Source organism: Bison bison, unplaced genomic scaffold (genome assembly GCF_000754665.1).
Source record: "Bison bison bison isolate TAMUID 2011002044 unplaced genomic scaffold, Bison_UMD1.0 scf7180017864141, whole genome shotgun sequence".
Classification (NCBI taxonomy): domain Eukaryota; kingdom Metazoa; phylum Chordata; class Mammalia; order Artiodactyla; family Bovidae; genus Bison; species Bison bison.
In genome coordinates this window covers 4189709-4214628 of record NW_011494713.1, presented here as the reverse complement: position 1 = coordinate 4214628, position 24920 = coordinate 4189709, and the positions used below count along the sequence as shown (strand labels likewise).

At 43.3% G+C, this 24920-nt stretch overlaps 1 protein-coding gene across 1 annotated transcript in view; it reads right to left on the bottom strand.

Annotated features, from left to right (window-relative positions):
* The window catches only part of DCAF12 (DDB1 and CUL4 associated factor 12), a 37082-nt gene extending 15467 nt beyond the window's left edge, over nucleotides 1-21615 (bottom strand). Inside the window, exons 1-2 of the mRNA XM_010840115.1 lie at nucleotides 20978-21615; nucleotides 19395-19649 (exon numbers count right to left, since the gene is read on the bottom strand). Of these exons, the coding sequence (XP_010838417.1) occupies nucleotides 19395-19649; nucleotides 20978-21055 (333 nt within the window). The 5' untranslated portion in view covers nucleotides 21056-21615. The remainder of the gene's footprint in view (nucleotides 1-19394; nucleotides 19650-20977) is intronic.
* Between the last annotated feature and the right edge of the window lie 3305 nt (nucleotides 21616-24920).

Sequence of the window (24920 nt, the reverse complement as noted above, 5' to 3'; positions counted from 1 at the left end):
AAAACACATCACAACCACTGTTAGACGTAAGTATAAACCATACCAGGTTTGCTAGAGTGACCTGAGATAGGAGAGAAAGAGATATTCACATCTCAATTACTTATCTGCCCTGTGCCTCCATGTCTCTGCTTATGCTACTCCTCCTGCCTGAAATGCCCTTATCCACTTCTGTAACAAACCAACCCTCTTTCGTTCTCCAAAATTCAACTCAGAGAAATGCTTGATAGAAAAGATCAGTCTTAGAGAAAGGGCATTCCCAATAGAGTCTATTAAACTCTTTATGTGATTCAATGATTCATTCCTTTATTTGCTCACTGAGTCAGCACCAATTCAATGCCAAGAACTGTTCTAGGTGTGAGAAACCTAACTACTAGGAATGATCTCTGTCCTCATATACCTTATAGTCTAGGAAGTTCATTTAAAATTCTACCAGCAAATCTCAGAGTGAAGCTAAAACATGTCAAATCTTTAAACAATCTACTGCTTGCATAGAAAGATGAAAGGAGGAAGTAGGTAAGTCTTAAATTTAAAATAGAAAAAGAAAAGGAAGAGTAGCTGGAATAAGAGTGTCAAGCAGAGACTGGTGGGGGGAGGGTGCGGGTTTTAAAAAGAAAGGAAGAGTGAGGGGAACCACTCCCAAACCTGTAAACCCTGATAACTATTTAAGGCCGAGACCCCACCTAACTGGCACCATCACCGATGTGTCTTGACAGGCATTTTCAAATTTTCAAACTCAATGTATCTAAAACAAATTATCTTCTTCCCCAAATTGTTCATTTCATCTGATGCCACCAAAATCTCCCTGCTCACTCAAGCCTGGGATTCACCCTATACTCCTAACTTCCTCCTAAATATTCCTACAGTTGGCTCCTTCTTCTTCATCCTCTCTCCTCTACACGACTTGCCTTCAGGCAAGGCCATCAACAAAACTATACTCCACACTATAATCATTCATCTTCTTAAAGAATGGAAATCCTCCCATGTCCATTAAAAAATATCTAATAGTTCCCCTACCCCTAAATTCGACTTCCCTGGTGGCTTAGACGGTAAAGCATCTGCCTACAATGTGCGAGACCTGGGTTCGATCCCTGGGTCGGGAAGATCCCCTGGAGAAGGAAATGGTAACCCACTCTTGTTTGGAAAATCCCATGGATGGAAGAGCCTGGTAGGCTTCAGTCCATGGGGTTGCAAAGAGTTGGAGACAACTGAGTGACTTCACTTTCACTTTCCCCTAAATTCAAGCCCTTCAGCATGGCATCAAGATTCTCCTCAACGTGGCCCCTATCTATCTCTCCAGCTTCACATCCTTCCATGGACGTTATACTATAGAAAGAGCTGCTTATAAATTATTACTCACACAAAATCTTCAATGATACATAATGATTTTATCTCATGGTTAGGCTGTTCCAATGCCAGAAATGCTTTCGCCTACTCTTCTCTTTACCTGGCCATTATGTCCTTACGTTTCATGATTCAGTTCAGACATGTCCTCTCCTAATATTTCTTAATGTCCAGGCTGATTAAGTTCCTCTCTTGTAGGCTTCCAAGATAGCCCTCTACTCACAGTACTTAGATCTTATCACAGTTTTAAAATATTCACTTGTCTCTCTTCTCCATTAAGCTAATAATGCCCTCTCAATTCCAAGAGCAGGGGCTTTATCTTATCTGGTTCTGTTCTCCTGCCCCAACAACACAGAGCTACATAGTAAGCACTTAAGAGTAACCACCTTACTGAGGCCTGACCAAAGATGTTAGGGGGACCCCTATGTCCCTGCACTCAGAGTGGGGCCCTGGAGCTGAGTTCATCTGATATAAGCCCAGATGTCCAGATCACAGCACTGTCCTGGGGTGGCCTCCTGGCTCAGGGAGAACCAGTCCAGAGGCTAGATTAGACTAGGTCATTCAAATTCTCTCAGCAGTATGGAACTGGCTGGTGGCGCTAAACCAAACTGGGTGGCCATTTTCTACCAAAGCCATTCCCAGAGAAAAGGAAACAGTAAATTTAGGAAGCATGGACACCCCCGGTTCCTAGTGGCTTTCCAATTCCTAGCTGTTTCCTTCTGAGATCCAAGAATACTTTCTGCTCTTGGGGTTTGTGAGCTAGCCCTTCCAAGAAATATGACTGGGTTTCTTACTCTTTTATAGCCTGCCAGATTTCTCTGTCCATGAATTCTCCAAGCAAGGATACTCAAGTGGGTAGCTATTCCCTTCTCCAGGGGATCTTCCTGACCCAGGGGTTGAATCTGGGTCTCCTGTGTTGCAGGCAGATTCTTTACCATCTGAGCCATCAGGGAAGCCCTAACCTAACCAACACAGCCCCGCAAATGTTTAATACAGCAAAATTTATTGCCACTCACACCTTTGTGTTGTATGGGACAATGTACCAGTAATATGTCAGCTTCTAGACCAGTGATTCTTAAACTGTTTATCACAATAACCTAGGGAAGTTTCTTTTTTAAAAAAACTACAAAACAAAAACAATTCCCATAGCCTACCATAAAACTCCTTCAAACTAGAAAGTTCTGAGTTTTGGGCCAGTAAACCTGAATTTTTGTCAAGAATCTCCAGGTGAATCTTCTGACTGCTCAGGTTTAAAAACCACTGATCTAGAGCCGTGCTAGTCAAAGGAACATCTGGAAGCTTGCTGGAAACCAAGAATCTCAGGCCTCACCCTAGACCTACTAAACCAGAATCTGGAGTTTCTCAACATCTCCAAGCACACGGAAGTGTCTGAGACAATCTGCTCTGTACACTAAGGACAATGTATTTGATAAGAAACAACCCTATGCCTTAAACAAGTCTCCATTTCTGCCTCCCAGAAAAGGAAAAGAGAAAAGGCTTTATTTATTTGCGTCCAAGAAAGTCTTAAGTCCAACCTCTCCAGTTTTGGACTTGGGAGAGGTCTAGGTTTAAGAATGTTGACTTAGCAGCTTTGTGAACTTCATCAGTCATTTAACCTTTCTGAATCTTGCTTATCTAGAAAACTTAAATAATATTATTTATCTAATAGGGCTGCTAAGAGATTTAATAAAATGTGAAGTTTCTAGTACAGGGCTCAGGACAGAACAGGTGCCTTACAAGTACTAGTTCAGAGATAGTCTATTCTAATGTTCTGTTTGATTTCACAGGTTATAAGACAGAATAGATGAACAAAATTTCATACAAGGGAGATGCAAACGGCTGGCTCTGTAGAGGAAACCAAGAGTTAACCCACAACCTCACCCTCACCAAGGAATGACAAAGCAGCATGTGAAGGAGGGAGCCCCCTTGCTTTTTCAAAGGAAGTTTAAGAGATGTGGATGGGGTGCCACATACTGTCTCCCCAAGCTGTGTGACAAGGGGCCAAGGCTTCATACAGCTCCTGTAACACTTCCCAGAATGGGACTGCTCCCCACTCACCAACTGGGATACCTGCCAGCAACCAGCAGCATGGCAGGGTAAGCTTGAGGCTTAATGGCTCCCTGCAGCTTATAAGTCAGGGCAGAGGGAAAAAAAGAAAGCAAAGGCCTTACAATCAGGAAGATTCTAAGACTCGCGAGGACACTTCTGCCTGCATGTATCTGCAAATAGACATGTGTAACTGTGCCTATACAGAAAGCCAGGATGGCTTAATAAAATGGGGGGAGGGGAGACTCATAAAGTCTCTAAAACTCAGAGTGTGTTAAGAGTGTGTTAGGCATTCCTTCCAAGGAGTAAGCATCTTTTAATTTCATGGCTGCAGTCACCATCTGCAGTGATTTTGGAGCCCCCCAAAATAAAGTCTGACACTGTTTAAAAAAAAAAAAAAAAAAAGAGTGTGTTAGGCAGAAGCTAGTGGAGAAAGGAAAGTAAATCCAAACAGGAGGCACAGATACCAGGATGAACTATACAGAGTCAGATAATTAAAGGCCAGAGGGCAGCTTAAGTCTGGGAAAGGCAAGAGGACTGAAACCTAGCAGAGGAATACATTCTCTATCCCCAACAGAGACGTGGAGGGGCACAGGAGAGAGCCAAGACCAAGAAACACTGCAAAAAATGGTTAGCCAATACGCATCAAAGATGAAAAATGTGTAAATCCTGAAATTACGCTAAGGAAATAATGACAATAGCTTTAATTACAAAGAATTCTATTTACTTATTTACTAAAAAAAAAATATTTTTTTTTACTGCACTGTGGCATGCAGGATCTTAATTCACCAATCAGGGCTCAAACTCATGCCTCCTGCAATGGAAGCATGGCGTCTTAACCACTGGACCATCAAGGAAGTCCCAAGTTACAGTGACTTTTAAACTAGTGAAACACCACAGGCGATTGGGAACAACCACTCAGTGGATTATGATACAGCCTTTAAGAATGATGGAGTAGAGGACACTTACTAACATGGAAAGTTTCTCATGCTGTTATTAAATGAATACCCTTTTAAAGACCTAAGTCCTAGAATGTTAATTTTTTCCCTTAATAAACACATGATACACATTATTTTAAAAGAAAAGGAGGACTTCTTTTCTGGTGGTTAACAATCCACCAGCCAATACAAGGGACACGGGTCTGATCCCTGGGTCCAGGAAGATCCCAGAGGCCCTGGAGCAGTTAAGCCTGGGCGCCACAAAGGTAAAGCCTATGCTCTAGACCCTGGGAGCCAGCCCACGTGCTGCAACTACTGAAGCGACTGCACCACAACAAAGAGCAGCCCCGCCTCTCCACAACTAGAGAGGGCCTGCAGGCAGCAAGGAAGATCCAGCATAGCCGAAAAATACATAAATAATTTTAATGAATTTTTGAAAAAAAAAAAAAAACTTTAAAAAGAAGATAGGATAAGCAAAAGAACTGACCAACTAGCCTCATTTTACACCAATCTTCATTTCTTGCCATGAATAATGAAAAATAAATTCCACAGTATTAAAGGATACTAATACTTAGTGTATAGATTATTCAGAGGAAAACAAGATACTCTCAGCTTTTTGTTCCCTAGAGCATCTTAAGGCATCTTAAGGCATAAGCTATTTTACTCAGAATTAACAGGAAGCCTTATCTCTAAACTGCAAACTACTAAAGAGCAGATTGTCATTATACACTAATTATCTGGTATATTGAGAGATCATAAGCTTTTGATAATAACAGTATTAAAACAATAATATAATCCTTTTCCCTCATTCTTATTTACTGAGCATTATAGCACAGATCAGATCAGATCAGATCAGTCGCTCAGTTGTGTCCGACTCTTTGTGACCCCATGAATCACAGCACGCCAGGCCTCCCTCTCCATCACCAACTCCCGGAGTTCACTCAGACTCACGTCCATCGAGTCAGTGATGCCATCCAGCCATCTCATCCTCTGTCATCCCCTTCTCCTCCTGCCCCCAATCCTTCCCAGCATCAGAGTCTTTTCCAATGAGTCAACTCTTTGCATGAGGTGGCCAAAGTACTGGAGTTTCAGCTTTAGCATCATTCCTTCCAAAGAAATCCCAGGGCTGATCTCCTTCAGAATGGACTGGTTGGATCTCCTTGCAGTCCAAGGGACTCTCAAGAGTCTTCTCCAACACTACAATTCAAAAGCATCAATTCTTTGGTGCTCAGCCTTCTTCACAGTCCAACTCTCACATCCATATATGACCACAGGAAAAACCATAGCCTTGACTAGACAGACCTTTGTTGGCAAAGTAATGTCTCTGCTTTTGAATATGCTATCTAGGTTGGTCATAACTTTCCTTCCAAGGAGTAAGCATCTTTTAATTTCATGGCTGCAGTCACCATCTGCAGTGATTTTGGAGCCCAGAAAAATAAAGTCTGACACTCTTTCCACTGTTTCCCCATCTGTTTCCCATGAAGTGATGGGACTGGATGCCATGATCTTCATTTTCTGAATGTTGAGCTTTAAGCCAACTTTTTCACTCTCCACTTTCACTTTCATCAAGAGGCTTTTAGTTCCTCTTCACTTTCTGCAATAAGGGTGGTGTTATCTGCATATCTGAGGTTATTGATATTTCTCCCGGCAATCTTGATTCCAGCTTGTGTTTCTTCCAGTCCAGTGTTTCTCATGATGTACTCTGCATATAAGTTAAATAAACAGGGTGACAATATACAGCCTTGACGTACTCCTTTTCCTATTTGGTACCAGTCTGTTGTTCCATGTCCAGTTCTAACTGTTGCTTCCTGACCTGCATACAAATTTCTCAAGAGGCAGGTCAGGTGGTCTGGTTTTCCCATGTCTTTCAGAATTTTCCACAGTTTATTGTGATCCACACAGTCAAAGGCTTTGGCATAGTCAATAAAGCAGAAATAGATGCTTTTCTGGAACTCTCTTGCTTTTTCCATGATCCAGCGGATGTTGGCAATTTGGTCTCTGGTTCTACTGCCTTTTCTAAAACCAACTTGAACATATGGAAGTTCACGGTTCACGTATTGCTGAAGCCTATTATGGTTATGTACTGCCCATTGAAAGGCAAGACCCCTCTCCAGGTGTTATTTGGAGCTCAAAACACCTGTGTGACTGAGAGGGGAAACTCTTTTGCCATATATCCTACACCACCTTATTTCCAAGTTCCTTCTTTACACCCTTTTCCCAGAGAGGAGGTATATTACATAACTGCTCCATCTTCGTCAGCAAACAAGACAAGCAATGAATGAAACTGGGCAAGGCCACTTTCTCCACTGCTTTAGGATAAGAAAATACAAGATTCATCTAGCTGAAGGTAACAATTTTTTTTTTAAATTATAGAGTTTACTGACAATACTTTACCTACAATACTAGAAATTAAAAAATGCAGAATTAAAAAATTAAAATTAAAAAATGTTCAGACTCATATCTCTTGTCAAGTCTGTTTTGTTTTTCATTTGTCAAGTGCCTATTCAGGCCTTAACCACATGCATGTATAATGGTGCATAGCTATAATCAGCAGAGAGAGAATTCTGTACCTCATTACATTTAACGTATCAAAAGCTCTGTATGTTATTATAGTCTTCACAATTATGTCAATGTCTCCATAATATCACACAGATTTGATTTACCATAAATTACTTAAGTATTCTATCATTAGCATTTTGATAAAAATAGCTTCCAATAATTATTCTGTTAAAAATGATTAGGTCAAAGGGCATAATATTTTAGGCTCTTCATTCAACAAATAATATATCCCAGGTCTTTGAAACATAATGTTAAATTACTTTCAAAAAAGGGTTTTAGTGGCATTATACATGTATTATCTATTCCGTTGCATTATCAGAACTAGATAACACTTTAATTTGTATACAGAAAACATCTTTTATCTGAATCCTTTTCATGATGAAAGTAAATATAATTTCCTAATTATATTTTATCTTATATAAATAATATCTACATGAGTAATTTTTAAATGCTTAAGCTATTTGGGATAAGACTGACATACAAAAAACAGGTCATTCACAGGGTAGAAAAATACCAACTTCTTATCTTTGGTGTACATGAATCTGGCCAGAAATACACCTAAAGACTAGAACCATCAAACTACTGCTACCACTTCCTCCTCCACCACCGCCATTAATCACAACAATTTACTAAGCACATATTCTAGGCACTTTGCTAGCCAACCTCTTATTTAATTTTCTTCATGACTCTGGTAGGCAGATACTATGCTATGCTATGCTAAGTCACTTCAGTCGTGTCCAACTCTGTGCGACCCCATAGAGGGCAGCCCACCAGGCTCCGCCCTCCCTGGGATTCTCCAGGCAAGAACACTGGAGTGGGTTGCCATTTCCTTCTCCAATGCATGAAAGTGAAGTCGCTCAGTCGTGTCCGACTCTTAGCAACCCCATGGATTGCAGCCTAACAGGCTCCTCCGTCCATGGGATTTTCCAAGCAAGAGTACTGGAGTGGGGTGTCATTTTACTTGCTCCATTTATTTTAAAGGTAAAACAAAGGTTTAGGAGAAGATATTTGTTCAAGGGTACAAAGCTAATAAGAAGTGGAGCCCAGGACTTCCCTGGTGGTCCAGTGGCTAAGTATCCATGCTCTCAATTCAGGGCGCCCAAGTTTGATCCATGGTCAGAGAACTAGATTCCACATGCTGCAACTAAAATCCCCGAAGGAAGATCAAAGATCCTGACTGCTGCAGCTAAGACCTGGTGCAGCCAAATAAATACAATAAGAAATGAAGCCTAGATTCAACCCATGAATCTCTGAATCCAAATACAGAATGACTGAACCTTATTCATACTTCTGACTAAAGTTTACTCTAACTCTCCTAGTAAACAGACTAAGAAATTGGAAACTAATGACCTAAGTTAAGATTTGACCTAAAAAAACAACAGGTAGGGACTTCCCTTGGTGGTGCAGTAGTTAAGACTTTGCACTTTCAATGCAGTGGGATGCAGGTTCAATCCCCGGTCAAGCTTCATGGTGAGGTCAAAATATAAAAATACAAAAGAATTTCTTGCTTTGTCTGTTGAGACCAGTAACAGGCATATAAAGAAAATAATTATTTATCAAGGGCTTCCTCAAAGTGATTACATCTAACTGGCTGCTGAACAGATTTTTTTTTTGGCTGCGTTGGGTCTTTGTTGCTGCAAGCAGGGTTTCTCTAGTTGCAGCAAGTGGTGGCTGCTCTTCACTGCAGTGCATGGACTTCTCATTGCTGAGGCTTCTCTTTATTGTGGCTCTCAGGTTCAGTAGTTTTGGTGCATGGGCTTAGTTGCCCCGTGGCATGTGGGATCTTTCTAGACCAGGGATAGAACCCATGTCTTCTGCACTGGCAGACGGATTCTCAAACACTGGACCAGGCAAGTCCTACTAAACAGATATTAACCAAGATGCCTACAAGAAAATTCTTTCAGATCCATTAAACATGATGTCCCATCTGTGCCCTGAGTGTGGTTTAGAAAATACAAGAAGATTCAAACAAATGGTCTAGATTTACAAAGATGACAATATATATATATTACTGCTATATAGCATCAAGTCTAACCCAGCGATTCATATAAAAACTGCCTATAAGTTTGTTTAAAATTCCAATTTCTAGGTTTCAATAAAGGAAAAATCCTGAATTAGTCTGGACCAGGAAACCTGCATTTTAAACACATACCTCAAGTGACTATGATACAGATAGCTCCTGGGTGATACTTAGGAAACAAATCAGAAAGAAATCAAATACACATCAATTTAGAAGAATATGGACTTGCAAAGGAAGACTGAAGGGCAAGTCCAAGGAAAACAGGAACCAGATGAAGTAACTAGACTGTCTTATTAGACTTAGTAACATAGACTTGCTGTCTATGGGGTCACACAGGGTCCGACACGACTGAAGCGAGCAGCAGCAGCAGTAGCAGCAGCAGACTGTCTTATTAACATTCCTCAGGAAGTTAGCAAACCTTCATTCCCGTCTTCCACACCTCCAGGACTGCCAGAACAGGCCATAAATTCACCAGGGCCATGCTGCGAAGCATGTGACTCAATTCTCCAGGTAAAAAAGGTGATTAACAGGATTATTCATTATTAAAGACTAGACATGAGTCTAGGAAAAAGTGTTTTCCAAAGGAGATTCAGTTAGTCTCGTCAACCAAACCCCCAGTGACTTGAACTACTTTCTCTTGTTTCTGCCCAGCATCAGCCAAATGAGTCTAAACAGGGACAGGGGAGCCTGGTGGGCTGCCGTCTATGGGGTTGCACAGAGTCGGACATGACTGAAGCGATTTAGCAGCAGCAGCAGCAGCAGAGTCCCTCCACACTCCTTGTGCGTTCCGGACTCTGCTATAAAATGGACATCCCTGCTTCCTTTCCACTGCAGAAGCCTCTTCCCCCTCCAGGAAATCCCCTCTGAATATCCTAGCTAGGAATGACTTCCTTCTTGGAGCAGTCCTGGCTGACACTTCTAGTGAGGCATCTATGTTGTCATTCCCTTTGTCCATAGCTATGTATCACATCTCAACCAAACTGAGCAGAGGTCAGGCAGTCCTCTGCCACTGGGGGTACTGCAGTGAAAGGCTGACGAGTACCTGGTATAACAAACAATTCTGAGAAGGAATAAGGAAAACTGGGATCCACACCTAACTCAATATGGAATATCTCAGGCAGGTAACTTTTCTCCCTTTAGGTCTGTTTCTCCAACTCTAAAAGAAAAAGGGGAGGTCAGTGGTTAGAACTGTTATCTTTACAGTCCCTTCCAGCTCTGTCAGATTTGTTTCTATAAATATTGTTTATAGATACTGTTACAGATATTGTTTATAGATACACTCTAATCCCACACAAAGTAGCATTCTGCTATTTTTGGGAGAAAATCAATAAATGTTTATAAATTTAGTAAAAGTAGACACAAACCACAAAATTGTCCTACTATATTCTAGCCAATGAAATGGAGAAACATTATCCTATTTATTCTCACATTCAAAAACTGTCCTGATGAAAACATCCCTGCTTAACGTATGAGAGGGACTGGTGGCCTCTGAGGATCTGAAGGCCTGTAAGGCTATTCAAGTGGAATCAGTTTAAGAAACCAGAAGCTGCAGTCCAACCATAATTCTGGGTTGAACCCAGTTGCCACTTTTGGTTAGTTTCTTCCATTTATCTCCTAGACCAGGAAACACATGAAGAATCTTGCTTAAGGTCAAGCTGGAGACCAACATTCCTAGATATTACCAGGAAAAACTCATTCCTCTGATTCTCATCTTGAACCAGATCCAGGCACCACTCACAATCCAACAGAAAAAAAATGCCCATATGTCAGCTTGACAAGAAGTAAAGACAGTTTTCTCTGATTATAATGCCTATCAAGGATCAAATCAGAAAATAAAGCCTGGAGGGCAAGAGTCAACATGTTCCCCCTATGTTCATTTTCCAACATCCCAAGCTTCCAACAGACTATTTATGAAATAAAGAGCATACCTCAAGCTCGGAGGTGGTTGTCAACTGAGGGCACAATGCCTAAAAATGCATGTCTGCCTGTGTACACATGTGCATGTGGCCTGACTGTCACAATAACTGAGGGTCCAAGGTCCAGGGCTGCTGTCATCTATGGAGCAGAAGCCAAGAATGTGAAACACCCAGCAATAGGAGGTAAAGTCCCAGAGAAGGAAGAAACCACCAAAACACTTATCAATATTCTGGTTACGAAAAGCTGCCCTAAAATTCTTGAATCCTTCCATAGGATTGCTGTTCAGGCCCTAATCTTTTTTCTAAAAATTTTTACTTAAGTATTTCATGGAGAAGGCAATGGCAACCCCCTCCAGTGTTCTTTCCTGGAGAATCCCAGGGACAGCGGAGCCTGGTATGCTGCTGTCTATGGGGTCGCACAGAGTCGGACACGACTGCTAAGTCGGAAGCGACTTAGCAGCAGCAGCAGCAGCATAGCTAATTTACTTATATTTGTTTCAGGTATACAACACTGTGATTCAAAATTTTTATGGCTTATACTCCCATTTAAAGTTATTATAAAATATTGGCTATAATACCCTGCGTTGTAGTTTGTTTTACACATAGTAGTTTGTACTTCTGTTTGTTTGTACTTTTTAATCCCCTACTTCTATCTTGCCCTTCCCCTCTCTTCCCTCTCCCCATTGGTAACTACTAGTTTATTCTTGATATCTGAGAATCTGTTTCTGTTCTGTACATACTTTAATTTTTAATTTTTTAGACTTCACATGTAAGTGATAACACATAGTGTATCTGTCTCTGACTTATTACACTCAGCATAATACCCTCCAGGTCCACCCATGTTGTTGCAAATGGCACGTTTTCATTTTTTATGACTGAGTAGTATTCCATCATTGTGTGTGTGTGTGTATGTATGTGTATATGGGCTTCCCAGGTGGCTCAGTGGTAAAGAATCCCCCTGCCAAAACAGGAGACGCAGGAGACATGGGTTTGATCCCTGGGTTGGGAAGATTCCCTGGAGGAAATGGCAACCCACTCCAGTATTCTTGCCTGGAAAATCCCCTGGACAGAGGAGTCTGGAAGGCTACAGTTCATGAGGTCTCAAAGAGTTGGACATGACTTAGTGACTGAGAATACACACACATGTATATATGTATGGGTGTGTGCTTGTATCTCACATCCTTTTTCATTTGGCTGTGGTGGGTCCTAGTTGCAGCACTTAGGATCTTTGATCTTAGTTGCGGCATGTAGAATATAGTTCCCCAACCAGGGGTTGAACCCGGGCCCCCTGGACTGGGCATGTGGTGTCTTTAGCCCCTGGACTACCAGGGAAGTCCCTCACATCTTCTTTATTTATCAGTTGTTAAGAAACTTAAGTCGCTTCCATATCTTGGCAACTGTAAATAATGCTGCTATGAACACAGGTGCTTGTTTCTTTTTGAATTAGGGTTTTCACTTTTACTTTTTTTTGGTCATAGACAGAACTGCTGATCTTACAGCAGATCTATCCTCAGTTTGCATGGAACCTCCATATTGTTTTCCATAGTAGCTGTACTAATTTACATTCCTATGCACAGCATACAGGGTTCCCTTTTTTCTACATCCTCACCAACACTTGTTATTTGTGGTCTTTTGATAATAGCCATTCTGACAGGTGTGAGTGATATCTCATGATTTTGATTTGCATATTTCTGGTAACTAAAAACGCTGGGCACGTTTTCACGTGTTTCCTGGCCATCTGGTATATCTTGTTTTTTAAAGATTTATTTTCAGTTTTCACCTGTGGTGGGCCTTTGTTGCCCCTGGCTGGCTTTCTCTTGTGGAGAATGGGGGCTACTCTTTGTTGCCGTGCTCGGGCTTCTCATCATGGTGGCTTCTCTTGCTGCAGAGCACAGGCTCTAAGCGCGTGGGCTTCAGTAATTGTGGCACACTGGCTTAGCTGCTCCGAGGCATGTAGGATCTTCCCAGATCAAGGGATCAAACCAGTGTCCCTTGCACCGTGAGGTGGATTCTTAACCACTGGACCACCAGGGAAGTCCCTGTATTTATCTGCCCAATGTTTAATTGGTTGTTTGTTCTTTTGATATTGAGTTGTATGAACTGTTTACACATTTTGGGTATTAACCCTTTATTGTTTATATCATTTGCAAACATTTTCTTGCATTTAGTAGGTTGTCTTCTCATTTTGTGGCTGGTTTCCTTTGCTGTACAAAAGCTTTACAGTTTACTTAGATCCCATTTGCTTATTATGCTCTTTTTCTTTTCCCTTAGGTGATATATTCAAAAAATACTACTGTGATTTATGTCAGTCTTCTTTTTAGTATTTATTTTTTGGCTGTGCTGGGTCTTAGTTGTGGAACACAGGATCTTCGATCTTTGCTGTGGCATGCGGGATCTTTAGTTACAGCATGCAAACTCTTAGTTGTGGCATGCGGGATCTAGTTCCCTGACAAGGGATTGAACCCAGCCCCCTGCATTAAGAGTGTAGTCTCAGCCACTGGACCACCAGGGAAGTCCTTATGTCAGTTTTCTGCCTATGTTTTCTTCTAGGTGTTTTATTATAGTTTCCAGTCTTAAACATAGGCCTTTAATCCATTTTGAGTTTATTTCTGTATATAAGAAAACATTCTAATTTCATTCTTTTACATGTAGCTGCCCAGTTTTCCCAGCATCAATTTTCATTGAGGACTGTCTTTTGTCCATTGTATATTCTTGCCTCTCCAGTACATGGGTCAGCCCCTACCACTCCTGACCATTAATTCTCTCACATACAGAGGATGACCAAAGCCTGCAATACACTAAATGGGGTTTCTGGAGCCCATACCTGTGTTAAGCCAAGCAAGGTCTTCTCAAGATGAAGCCTAGTCAGAAAGGAGCTGCCAACTCTAGCACCATCACATATAATAGGCATAAACTTATTTCTACTGCTCCTCTTCCTAAAGCCTTATAACATCAAATAACTTGACACAGAACTTCAGACTTTTGGAAGCATTTCCATGATGATTGATGATTTTCAATCTAGATACACTTCTGCACATGTGTGCCAGCAGAATGAACTTGCCAAGACAGCAATTCTACGGCTTTCACATCTAAACTCTTCCTTTCACAAGAGTCAAATATTCTAAAATAAGATGAAGACTAGTTCTGGGATAACTGTGAACATGTTTTACTAGACAAAGAATAACCATATGCCATTTAAAAAACTAAAACCTAGTTAGCAGGTTAATATCTTAACTACAAAATACAGGCAGATCATACAGATAAGAATGCTGTTAACCTGAGATGTACATCTGGCTGAACCCAAGGAATTCTGCAAGCATTTTAAAGCATTTTTTAAAGGTAATCCCTTTGGGAAAATAAAATAGTGAGACAAGGAGGAATGAATTTAAAAAATCCGGTCAGAACAAAACTCCCACATTTTTTCTTTGTTTCCGTGTATCTCAAATTGAGTTTCATATTCTGCTTTTATGATTTTAGGAATCTGAATATGTCAACTCAAAGACATAAAAGTTTAGCTGTTTTCTTAACTCTGGTAACTAGCATTCCACTCCACCCCCAAATTAGGCTTCTGCAAGGTCCTTCTTTGTCTTATCTGGCAGCAAACTGCAGCCCAAGTTTGTCTTGTCTGCATCATAATGATTCACCAAGCCTAACAGTGAAGTCAGCAGTATATCTCTGACCATGACTTGGGAGATGGTGAGAAAGATAAAAGCAGCTCTGGCAACCAGGAGTTGGCCTGGTACTATCAGTTAGGCTTTGGGGTCTTGGTGAAAATAATTTCAAAAGAGATTTTCCTGTGAAAATCCAGTTTATTAATACTTAAGTCTTTCCCCAAGTCACCCTTGTAAATCCTTTCTAACATCCTCTACTGAGGCTCCATAGTTCCCTATGGTGGAGCTCGCCCTAGCTGCAAGGAGCAATTTTATCTACTATAGGTGAGTAGTCTTCAAAAGTCAAAAAATGGGAAATAAGAGTTCATGTCTAAAATTAAATACCCCAAACTCTGGATACCTTATCACTCTGCCTATCACCATCCTTCCCAAATTGACCCCTCTCAAAATATCCACTTTCTTGATTTGTTTTTGGTATACTCTGGGTTTTCCACTGACCTCCCTGCTCCCCCTATAGCAGTTCTTCCTGGCCCATAAATGCAGGTGTTCTTCAAGGCTCTGTTTGAACTTCTCTGTCAATATCAATGGTTCTTACCCATTTCTGGCTCCTAACACCCCTTCAAAATGTAGTGAGGGACTTCCCTGGTAGTCCATTAGCTAAGACTCTGGGCTCCCAATGCAGGGGGCCTGGGTTTGATCCCTGTCAGAGAACTAGATCCCAAATGCCACAACGAAAGATCCCAAGTGCTGCAACAAAGACCCAGTGCAGCCAAATAAATAAAGAAAATGTAATAAAATCTACAGACTGCTCTCCTACACCACTCTCCCCACATTATGCCCAGAAAATATATGTAAAATGACATTTTTGCAATTTTAGGGAAGGTTTATAAAATGCAAGAGTGACCTCGCTACCCTCTCTCCATGGTAACAGAACAGAACAGTTTTAATAATCCTTTATACACAGGTAACTCCTAAACCACCAACTTCAATCTTTACCCCCTCTCAAACTTCAACTAATTAAAAGCACAGAACTAAATATTTTCTCTTCAAATGTTTTTTTGTGCCTGGCAAGCTACTCTTATTTAGCTTTTCTGTATGGTTCTGCACATAACCTGAGTCTGTAACACTATACCAGCAAAATATACCTATCCATCCTGGTTTCCCAACCCATATTCCCATTAAGGTTAGACTACCTCCTCTTCTTTAAATAATTTAGTAAAAATATGAATGTACTAATGTTTCAATCCTAAAGGAAATCAACCCTGAATATTCATTGGAAGGACTTTGGCCACCTGATGTGAAGAGCTGACTCATTGGAAAGGATCCTGATACTGGGAAAGATTGAGGGCAGGAGGAGAAGGTGCAACAGAGGATGAGATGGTTGGATGACATTACTAAGTCAACAGGCATGACTTTGAGCAAACTCCAGGAGACGATGAAGGACAGGGAAGCCTGGCGTGTTGCAGTCCATGGGGTCGCAGAGTCAGACAGAACTTAGTGAATGAACAATGTCATTAATGATTAGGACATTGACTTGGGAATTCTCCGGTGGTCCAGTGGTTAGGACTCCAAACGGCCAATGTAGGGGGCACATGTTTGATCCCTGGTCAAGGAACTAAGATCCCACAAGCTGTCTAGTGTGGGAAAAAATAAACAACCACCACAACAACATAAGCTGGCCAACTAATTCCTGTAATTACTAGGCCCAGAGAATTCAGAGAGGTTGAAGGACTGCCTCCAGTTTGAGTGTAAGCCTATAGCACAGGGAAATTTCCACTGTAGGAATCAAGCTACAGAATAATTTACAATACTTCTGCTAATTTTTTCACAGAGGAAGACCCACTGCCTCAGCAAATGTTTCTGTACTACAGCCCCAAGTCAGTTAGTCTGGAAATGATCTGTGTCAAATGACCTATGTACACATAGCTCATAAATACCAACAGCAGCCAAGAGAAAAAGAGCTTCTAACCCACAGATACATATTAAAAGATTATTTTAGAATATAAATAGTTGTGGTATATTTTTCCTATATTTAAATCATTTCATTGACAGTAAAATTTCAATACATCAAAACTTTACTACTAAGAATCAGACATGAACTCCTCCCTCCCCAAAATGTTCAACTGTTAGCCAAAGAGAGTTCTAACTATTTAAGTAATTTTCCTTTTAAACTGAGGGAAGTCCCAGGGAGTGCTAAGAGCATGGGAAAAGGCTTTGGATTCATTATCACTACTATTCCTTTTGAAAAATAAGATATTGCTAACTTGAAATATTTCTGAAGATGTATACAGCTACATTCTCAGCACTGGATGTTACCATTCCCATTTTACAGATTGGAAAACAAAGGCACAGATAAAGGAACCATTTACCAAATATTACAAAATGCAGAGAAGAGCACTGTTTCTGATTCCCAATTTTGGTTCTGAAAGCTAAGCAAAGAAAAACACTACAAAAAGAACACAAGCTTCCATTTTGAGTCATAAGGACCTAGGAAGGAAATACACTTTAAGTCATGAGGAAATAGGAAGACAGAAGGAGGAACGTATCAAGAGTAGGTTAAATTACTACTGAATGTTATTCTCACCTTCAAAAGGTCATCAATAAATTCAAGAAACAGAAGACTATAATGATTCAGTTTACAATTAGCAACATTTGCTGGGCAAAACACTACGATGGTTTGTGTAGGGTGTGCAATGAATTCCTCTAAATTCCTCTGCGTCAAGTGACAATGACGACAGTTTGCTTAAAACAAGAGTGGTAGCCTGAGTGACTGAGAAAAGGAAGTTTTGCAGGAGGTTGCCACCACTATTTGGTTTTGAAAGACTTCTTTATAATAAGCAGCCTTCAACAGAAGAGGAAATGAAAGCTTGGCCTCAACCACCAAGGTATTGTACTCTTCCTTAAAACTAATATGTAAATCTTTGTCTATGGAGACCTTGGTCCTACAGTGCATAAGAATCCACCTGCGAATGTGCTCGCCATGTCTATGGAAAGAGGCTGCGGTGGCTGAGCTCTAGCATAAGGCGCTGAGGATGTTGGCTTTAGTCCAGGCCACTGTCCGGGCTGTAAGCAAGAGGAAGCTGCAGCCCACCCAGGCCCCCCTCACCCTGACACCTTCAAGGTAAACAAGATAAACCAACTTCTTAAAGCTAAGCCTGAACATGTTGGTGTGAAAATTGGTATCCGAACCAGGGTCTTTATTTACCTGACATCATACTATTTGTACTCTTCTATCCCAATCAATATCCACAATATCCAATCACGGATTGACTTATTTTATCCAGCTTTTAATTGTTCTGGCTAAATTTACTGATAAAATTTTCCCTTCATTCACTAATAATTATCTAAGTCATGCTATGTAAAAAATACTCTCCTACTCATGTCATATTCAATTTTCTTGCTTCTGAAACCTTTTCAGAGGGCTACTTTGCAAAAACCAAGCATTTATTTCCTGAAATATACCACCAAACACACTTCCCTACCCTTTCTAATAAAAAATACATCTTTAGATTCTATCCCCTAAAATAAAGTATTTGCCTTATTCCTATGCAGGTCAGGAAGCAACAGTTAGAACTGGACATGGAACAACAGACTGGTTCCAAATAGGAAAAGGAGTACATCAAGGCTGTCTATTGTCACCCTGCTTATTGAACTTATATGCAGAGTACATCATGAGAAACGCTGGGCTGGAGGAAGCACAAGCTGGAATCAAGATTGCTGGGACAAATATCAATAACCTCAGATATGCAGATGATACCACCCTTATGGCAGAAAGTGAAGAACTAAAGAGCCTCTTGATGAAAGTGAAAAAGGAGAGTGAAGAAGTTGGCTTAAAGCTCAACATTCAGAAAACTGGCATCAGTCCATGGCAGTTAAGTCCCATGCCATTAAGGTCATGGCATCCAGTCCCATCACTTCATGGCAAATAGATGGGGAAACAGTGGCTGACTTTATTTTCCTGGGCTCTAAAATCACTGCAGATGGTGACTGCAGCCATGAAATTAAAAGACGCTTACTCCTTGGAAGGAAAGTTATGACCAACCTAGAGAGCATATTAAAGAGCAGAGACATTACTTTGTCCACAAAGGTCCGTCTAGTCAAGGCTATGGTTTTTCCAGTAGTCATCTATGGATGGGAGAGTTGGACTATAAAGAAAGCTGAGCGCCAAAGAATTGATGCTTTTCAACTGTGGTGTTGGAGAAAACTCTTCAGAGTCCCTTGGACTGCAAGGACATCCAACTGCTCTATCCTAAAGCAGATCAGTCCTGGGTGTTCATTGGAAGGACTGATGTTGAAGCTGAAACTCCAATACTTTGGCCACCTGCTGTGAAGAGCTGATTCATTTGAAAAGACCCTGAAGCTGGGAAAGATTGGGGGCAGGAGGAGAAGGGGACGACAGAGGATGAGATGGTTGGATGGCATCACCGACTCAATGGACACGGATTTGGGTAGACTCCAGCAGTTGGTGATGGACAGGGAGGCCTGGTGTGCTGCGGTTCATGGGGCTGCGGAGTCGGACACCACTAAGCGACTGAACCGAACTATCTTCAGCCAAGTGTGAGTTTAAATACTTCTATATACGCCCTTAGGCTAGCAGACAACACCAAGGTTTTCACTATCCTGTATCCTGAATGATGCCCTGACCATCATTCTTTCCTCTCCTCTGAGGTCTCTGACTTGAAAACAAGATAAAAAGAAGGAAAAAAAAAATCTAGAAGCAGTGGCATATCCATAATACAAGAGGCCTGCAGAACTACACTCCTCTTAAGATTTATCAGAAAAGAAATGTGGAAGTGGAAAAAGGAATAGAGAAGTCATGGACAGATAAGAGGGGATGTAACGGAGAATAAGGCAGTCTCCTCCCCAAAGAACTGATGGGGAAAACCAGCAGTGAGAGATACTATGGCATGTGGAGCCATATATCCAGAGCCAGGAAAAAGTTCATATCCACCCAGACACTTACCGTGTTGCATTTTGTGCCACACACCACTTGCCTATGGTTCAGCCACTGAGATGCAAACACTTTATTAAGGGTCCCAAGGTGAAACTCTCTCTCCTTCAGGAGACTGGGAAGTTGCTGTGCTGCGTACCCATGCAACACTCGGGAGTAGCTGGTTTCATTCTGTAGCCTGACTTCTCGGTTCTTCAGGTAGTACACTAAGGATCTCTTCACTGGGGGGAGTCGCTTCCTTTTGTGAAGTGAGTGATCCCAGCCAAACTGTGGAGAGCAAAAGGAGAAATCAAAGCTTTGCCGACTTTTGTCAGAATTGGGGATCCTCGCATATTACAGAACTCATCTCGCAGGATTTACATAGAACAGAGTTACAATGCAACAGGAAAGTCAATCTTGAAGGCCACAGAAAAGATGCTGCTCAGAGTCATATCCATGGGAAAAAAGAACTTGGAAGACAAAGTAATGAAAGCATAAAAGAGGACAATAGGTTTTTTAAGGCCTTTTAAAGTGAAGGATTCAGGTACCTTAAAGTGAAAGTAAAACTCGACTCAGTACTGTTGGACTCTTTGCGATGCCATGGAATATACAGTCCATGGAATTCTCCAGGCTAGAATACTGGAGTGGGTAGCCTTTCCCTTCTCCAGGGGAGCTTCCCAACCCAGGGATCGAACCCAGGTCTCCCGCATTGAAGGCAGATTCTTTACCAGCTGAACCACAAGGGAAGCCCAAGAATACTGGAGTGGGTAGCCTATCTCTTCTCCAGGGGAATCTTTCCGACTCAGGAATCGAACCAGGGTCTCCCACATTCCAGATGGATTCCTTAACCTTAAAACTATCCTTAATAGGGAAGGGAATGAAGGGACCAGAGATTACCATACAGACCTGGGCTGCATCTCTAATGGCCCCCCTTCTCCCTCTCAGCCTGTACTCTACGCGGAGCATGGTAGGTGCGGCCCAAGAAGCCCAGCTAGGGTCCCAGGTCTTTCAGGGATGCCCTAGCAATGGCCGTCTGCCTGTCACCAGGTCCGCGCTCCAGGCAGTTGTAGAATTCGAAAAATCAAACACCAGCGGGGTGGGAGGAACGGGAAATATGAGTCTGAAGAGACTCAAGACTCAGAAAGCGGGACAGGGTGATATCTGGAAATTGTTTATCTAGGGGGCTTGGGTACCCATAGGGAGGCTCATTCCTGAGAGATGCAACCATCTCCGTTCCCCGGCCACCGAAAGACGGACTTCACTCTCCCTCCCAATATCTTAGGCGAGGTTTTGTCCCCGATTCTCCTCGACTTCGGTTTCCCTTTCTCCGAAGCCCAGATTGTTTTCTCCTCAAGCCCCATTCCCGCCTGTAGATATCCCCGGAATATGCCTCATTTTCAAGTTCCCTTTAGTTTCTGACCCCTGCGCGCCTAAAGAACTCCTAAGGACCCAGGCCTGATCCTATAGGCTAGAACACCGCTCTACGCACCTCCGTACATCACCCCTCCCCCCGCCCCCCGCCAAGACCTTGGACCTCGTTCCGGTTCCCAATGTGCGAACCCTATTCGCCGGGTGCCTCGGCCTTATCACCCGGGGCCAGGCGTCTCGGCCCTCACCTGTGGGTCCTGAGCGTCGCTCCCAGCTCCCGGCAAGGCGGGTGCTTTCCGCTTCCTGCTAACTGCTTTCCTGGCCATAGTGGGCAGCGCCGCCGCGGCCCCGCAGCCACATGGGGCGGGGGAATCGCGGGGGAGCGAGACTGCGGGTCATATACTGGGCCCCGGGGCCGCGCACCTTAGTGCGCCCGGCCCGGAAAATGGCCCGGACCCCGGGCGAAAAAAAAAAAAAAAAAAAAAAAAGGCAGGCAGGCAGGCAGAAGGGAAGGAGGGAGGGAGGACCGGGGCAGGGAAAGGGAAGGGAAAGGGAAGGGGAGACAGGAACCCGAAGCTTGTAGACGACCAAGTCTAGAAAGGACGGCGAGCGGCTGGAACCAAAACACCCCCTCCCTTTCGCCCGCGCTCCGTCACCCTCGCGCAGCCGCAGTTCGTTTCGCGTCGCCACGGAGACGCAGCCCGGAGAGAAAGGCGGGGTTTAGGGCTGGCCGTAGAGTTCGGGGCTGTTGCTTACGGCCGCCCGCTCTTTTTCAACTGACGTTCGACGGCCGCTGGAGGTTCGCGACGTCGGGGCAAAGGAATCTGGGTTTTGGCCGCCGACACCCGAGCCGCACCCGCCCATCCGGACGTACCCGGAAGTGAGGACGTTTAACCTCGCTCGCGGAAGGACTCCCTCCCAACACGCCTTTACCCCGCAGTCGCCACTGGTTATATCTCTTGAGCCCTGTGCGTTTTCCGGAACCTATGAAACCAAACCCTGGCACCAAGGGCTGGACTCTGTGAGAGGAGGCGTTTAACTTCCTCTCCCCACCCCCGGTAGCTCAGACAGTAAAGAATCTAACTGCAATACAGGAGCCCCAGGTCAATCCCTTGGTCGGGAAGATCCCTTGGAGAAGGGAATGGCTACCCACTCCAGTATTCTTGCCTGGAGAATTCCATGAACAGAGGAGCTTGGTGGGCTACAGTCCATAGGGTCACAAAGAGTCAGACTAACACTGCACCCCACCCCACAAGGTAGAATCTGACTCGAAATCATTGTCAGCATATCCGGACTTTCACACTGTAGAGAACCTACCCTGCTTGCCACAATCAGCCCAGGTACCCCTCAACACTACCCCTGGGGAGCTCTCAGGCTTCATTTCCCACAGTCTTCTCCCTCCACTGGCCTCCGCCTCCGCCTGACTCTGCTGCCCAAGTCGCAACCGCCCCGTAACGTCTCCTTTAGCTGCTGCGTGGGACCTCGCCTCCCTTTAGAGTCCCGTGACCTGCCGGCCACCCTGTCTTTTGTGCTGTGTGAAATAGGCGTGCCCCCGTAATTTTTTTCTTAGGTCTCCCACGCAGTCCTGAGGACTGGAACGAACAGGGGACTGCCACTGGCTGCCTGTCCCCCAGGGCCCAGGTTGTGTCTCCATCAGGGCGGATAGGATGAAAATCTGAATCACAGAGAAGAGAGGAGCTTTTGACTTCTCAGTTCAATGAGGGCTGACATTGGTCACCAGGCAAGGGGGCTTCTTCAGGATCACCTTTGCCTCCATTTTCAGAAGATTCCGTAGGGGTGTGAGTGCCAGCCCCCACCTTTCTTCAGGCAAAGAAATCCTTTGAGGAAGCAGAAAGCTTCCTGATGGGCCTCAGGCTGTTAGTGCCCAGTTACCTGCTGATCCCTTCAGGCTTCAGGCCTCAGGCCTCATACCTCCAGGGAGCTCTGTTGGCCCATCTGAAGTTCTGCCTAGGAGGAGATCTGGGTTTGTTTTCCAAGCCGAACCAAAGACCAGATTGAGACAGTGTCCTCCGCCATCCCAAGTCAGCACTGCCACTAACCCCTAATTCCACCTTGGGAAAGGCAGCTCCATCTTACTTGGTCAGGTCTAGCCCTTCAGAGACATACACACAGTAAATGGATCAGAAGTGGGTCAGCTTCCTTTTCTTGAGCCTGTTGTTCCAGTTCTGTCTTGCCTCACAATGCCCTGGATGACTCAGGAGCTCATTGGGCAAGAGTCTGGAATTCTTTGAGAATCTCTAGGCTCATATTGGGCTGCACTTAGATCTTGGTCTCCTCTGTGGCTGTCATAGGCTATAGCCTCATCCTCCAGGTTGGTGCAGTTCATCTTGACATCTCAGGAACTATCCCTGAATGTACCTTCCAGCAGAGCTCACCATTTCTGTGGAAATAAAATAGAATGAAGAGTTATTTGAAAATGGGTTGTTGTTATTCAGTTGCTAAGTTGTGTCCGACTCTTTGCGATGCCATGGACTGCAGCATGCCAGACCTCCCTGTCTCTCACTATTTCCTGGAGTTTGCCCAAGTTCGTGTTCATTGAATAGGTATTGCTATCCAACCAACTCATTCTCTGCTGCCCTCTTCTTTTGCCTTGGTCTTCCCAAACTTCATTCAGAAGTCTTAAAGTTTACAGTTGTTTTTAAAAGACTGATAATACAAAGTAATGGTGAGAAACAACTGGAACTCTCATACATTGCTAGTGGGTGTGGTAAATTGGTACAATTTGGAAAAAAAAATCTACCTACCTACCGTACCTACCAAAGCTAAACACGTGTAGGAGCAGTTTACTTCTGGCTGTAAACCCAAATAGAAATGAGTGTTTTTGTCCACCAAAAGTCATTTACAAGAATATTTGTAATAACTCTATTCATAGTAGTCATAAATAATTCATAAAGTTGAATGTAGTTCAAATGTCAATCAAGAGTAAAATAGATTAACAGGGTTCCCATGACTTCTTGAGGTTCGATAGTTTGCCATAATGGTTCACTGAACATAAACACTATTACTGGTTTAATATAAGGGATATTAGGGACCTCCAGGAGGCTCAGTGGTAAAAAAATCTTCCTGCCAATGCAGGAGCTGTGGGTTTGATCCCTGGGTCGGGAAGATCCCGTGGAGGAGGAAATGGCAACCTAGTCTCCAGTATCCTTGCCTGGAAAATTCCGTTGACAGAGGAGCCTGGTGAGCTACAATCCATGGGATCACAAAGGCTTGGACATGACTGAGCATGCACACACAAGGAATATTAAAAAGGATACAAATAAACAGATGAGGAGGTACATGAGATCTGGAAGGGTCCTGAGGCATGGGAACTTCTGTCCCCATGGAGTTTGGGGTGTTCCACCTCATGGCATATGGATATGTTGACCAACTTGGAAGCTCTCCAGACCCTATGGTTTATGGTTTATATGGAGGTCCCATTATGTAGGCATGATTGATTAAATTGTTAGCCTTTGGTAATTAATTCAGTCCCCAGTCCCCATTCCCTCCCTCCTTCCTGACAATTAGGAGAGTGGGATTGAAAGTTTCAACATTCTAATTACAAAGTTGATTCCTCTGGCAAACAGCCCCCATCCTAAAGTTCTCCAGGGGCCCTTCTTTAATTTTTTTAAAAAATAGTTTTATTTGTTTTTGGCTGTGCTGGGTCTTCGTTGCTGTGCAGACTTTTCTCTCATTGTGGAGAGCAGGGGCTACTCTTTAGCTGTGGTACACAGGCTTCTCATTGCTGTGGCTTCTTTTGTCACAGAGCACGGGCTCTAGGGCAAGCAAACTTCGTATTTGAGGCACATGGACTCAGTACTTGTGGCTCCTGGGCTCTGGAGCACAGGCTCGTGGGCTTAGTTGCTATCGTTGCTCTGAGGCCTGTGAGATCCTTCCAGAACAGGGAGCAAACCGTGTCTCCTGTTTGAATCTCCAGGTGGATTCTTTACCTCAGAGCTGCCAGGGAAGCCCTAGGGGCCCATCTTGAGTCACCTTACTAACATAAACTCAAGTGTGGTTGAAAGGGACTTATTATGAATAACAGAAGCTTCTCCTCTAAACATTGCTGTTGCTTTGCTAAGTCGCGTCAGTCGTGTCCGACTCTGTGCGACCCCATAGACGGCAGCCCATCAGGCTCCCCCGTCCCTGGGATTCTCCAGGCAAGAACACTGGAGTGGGTTGCCATTTCTC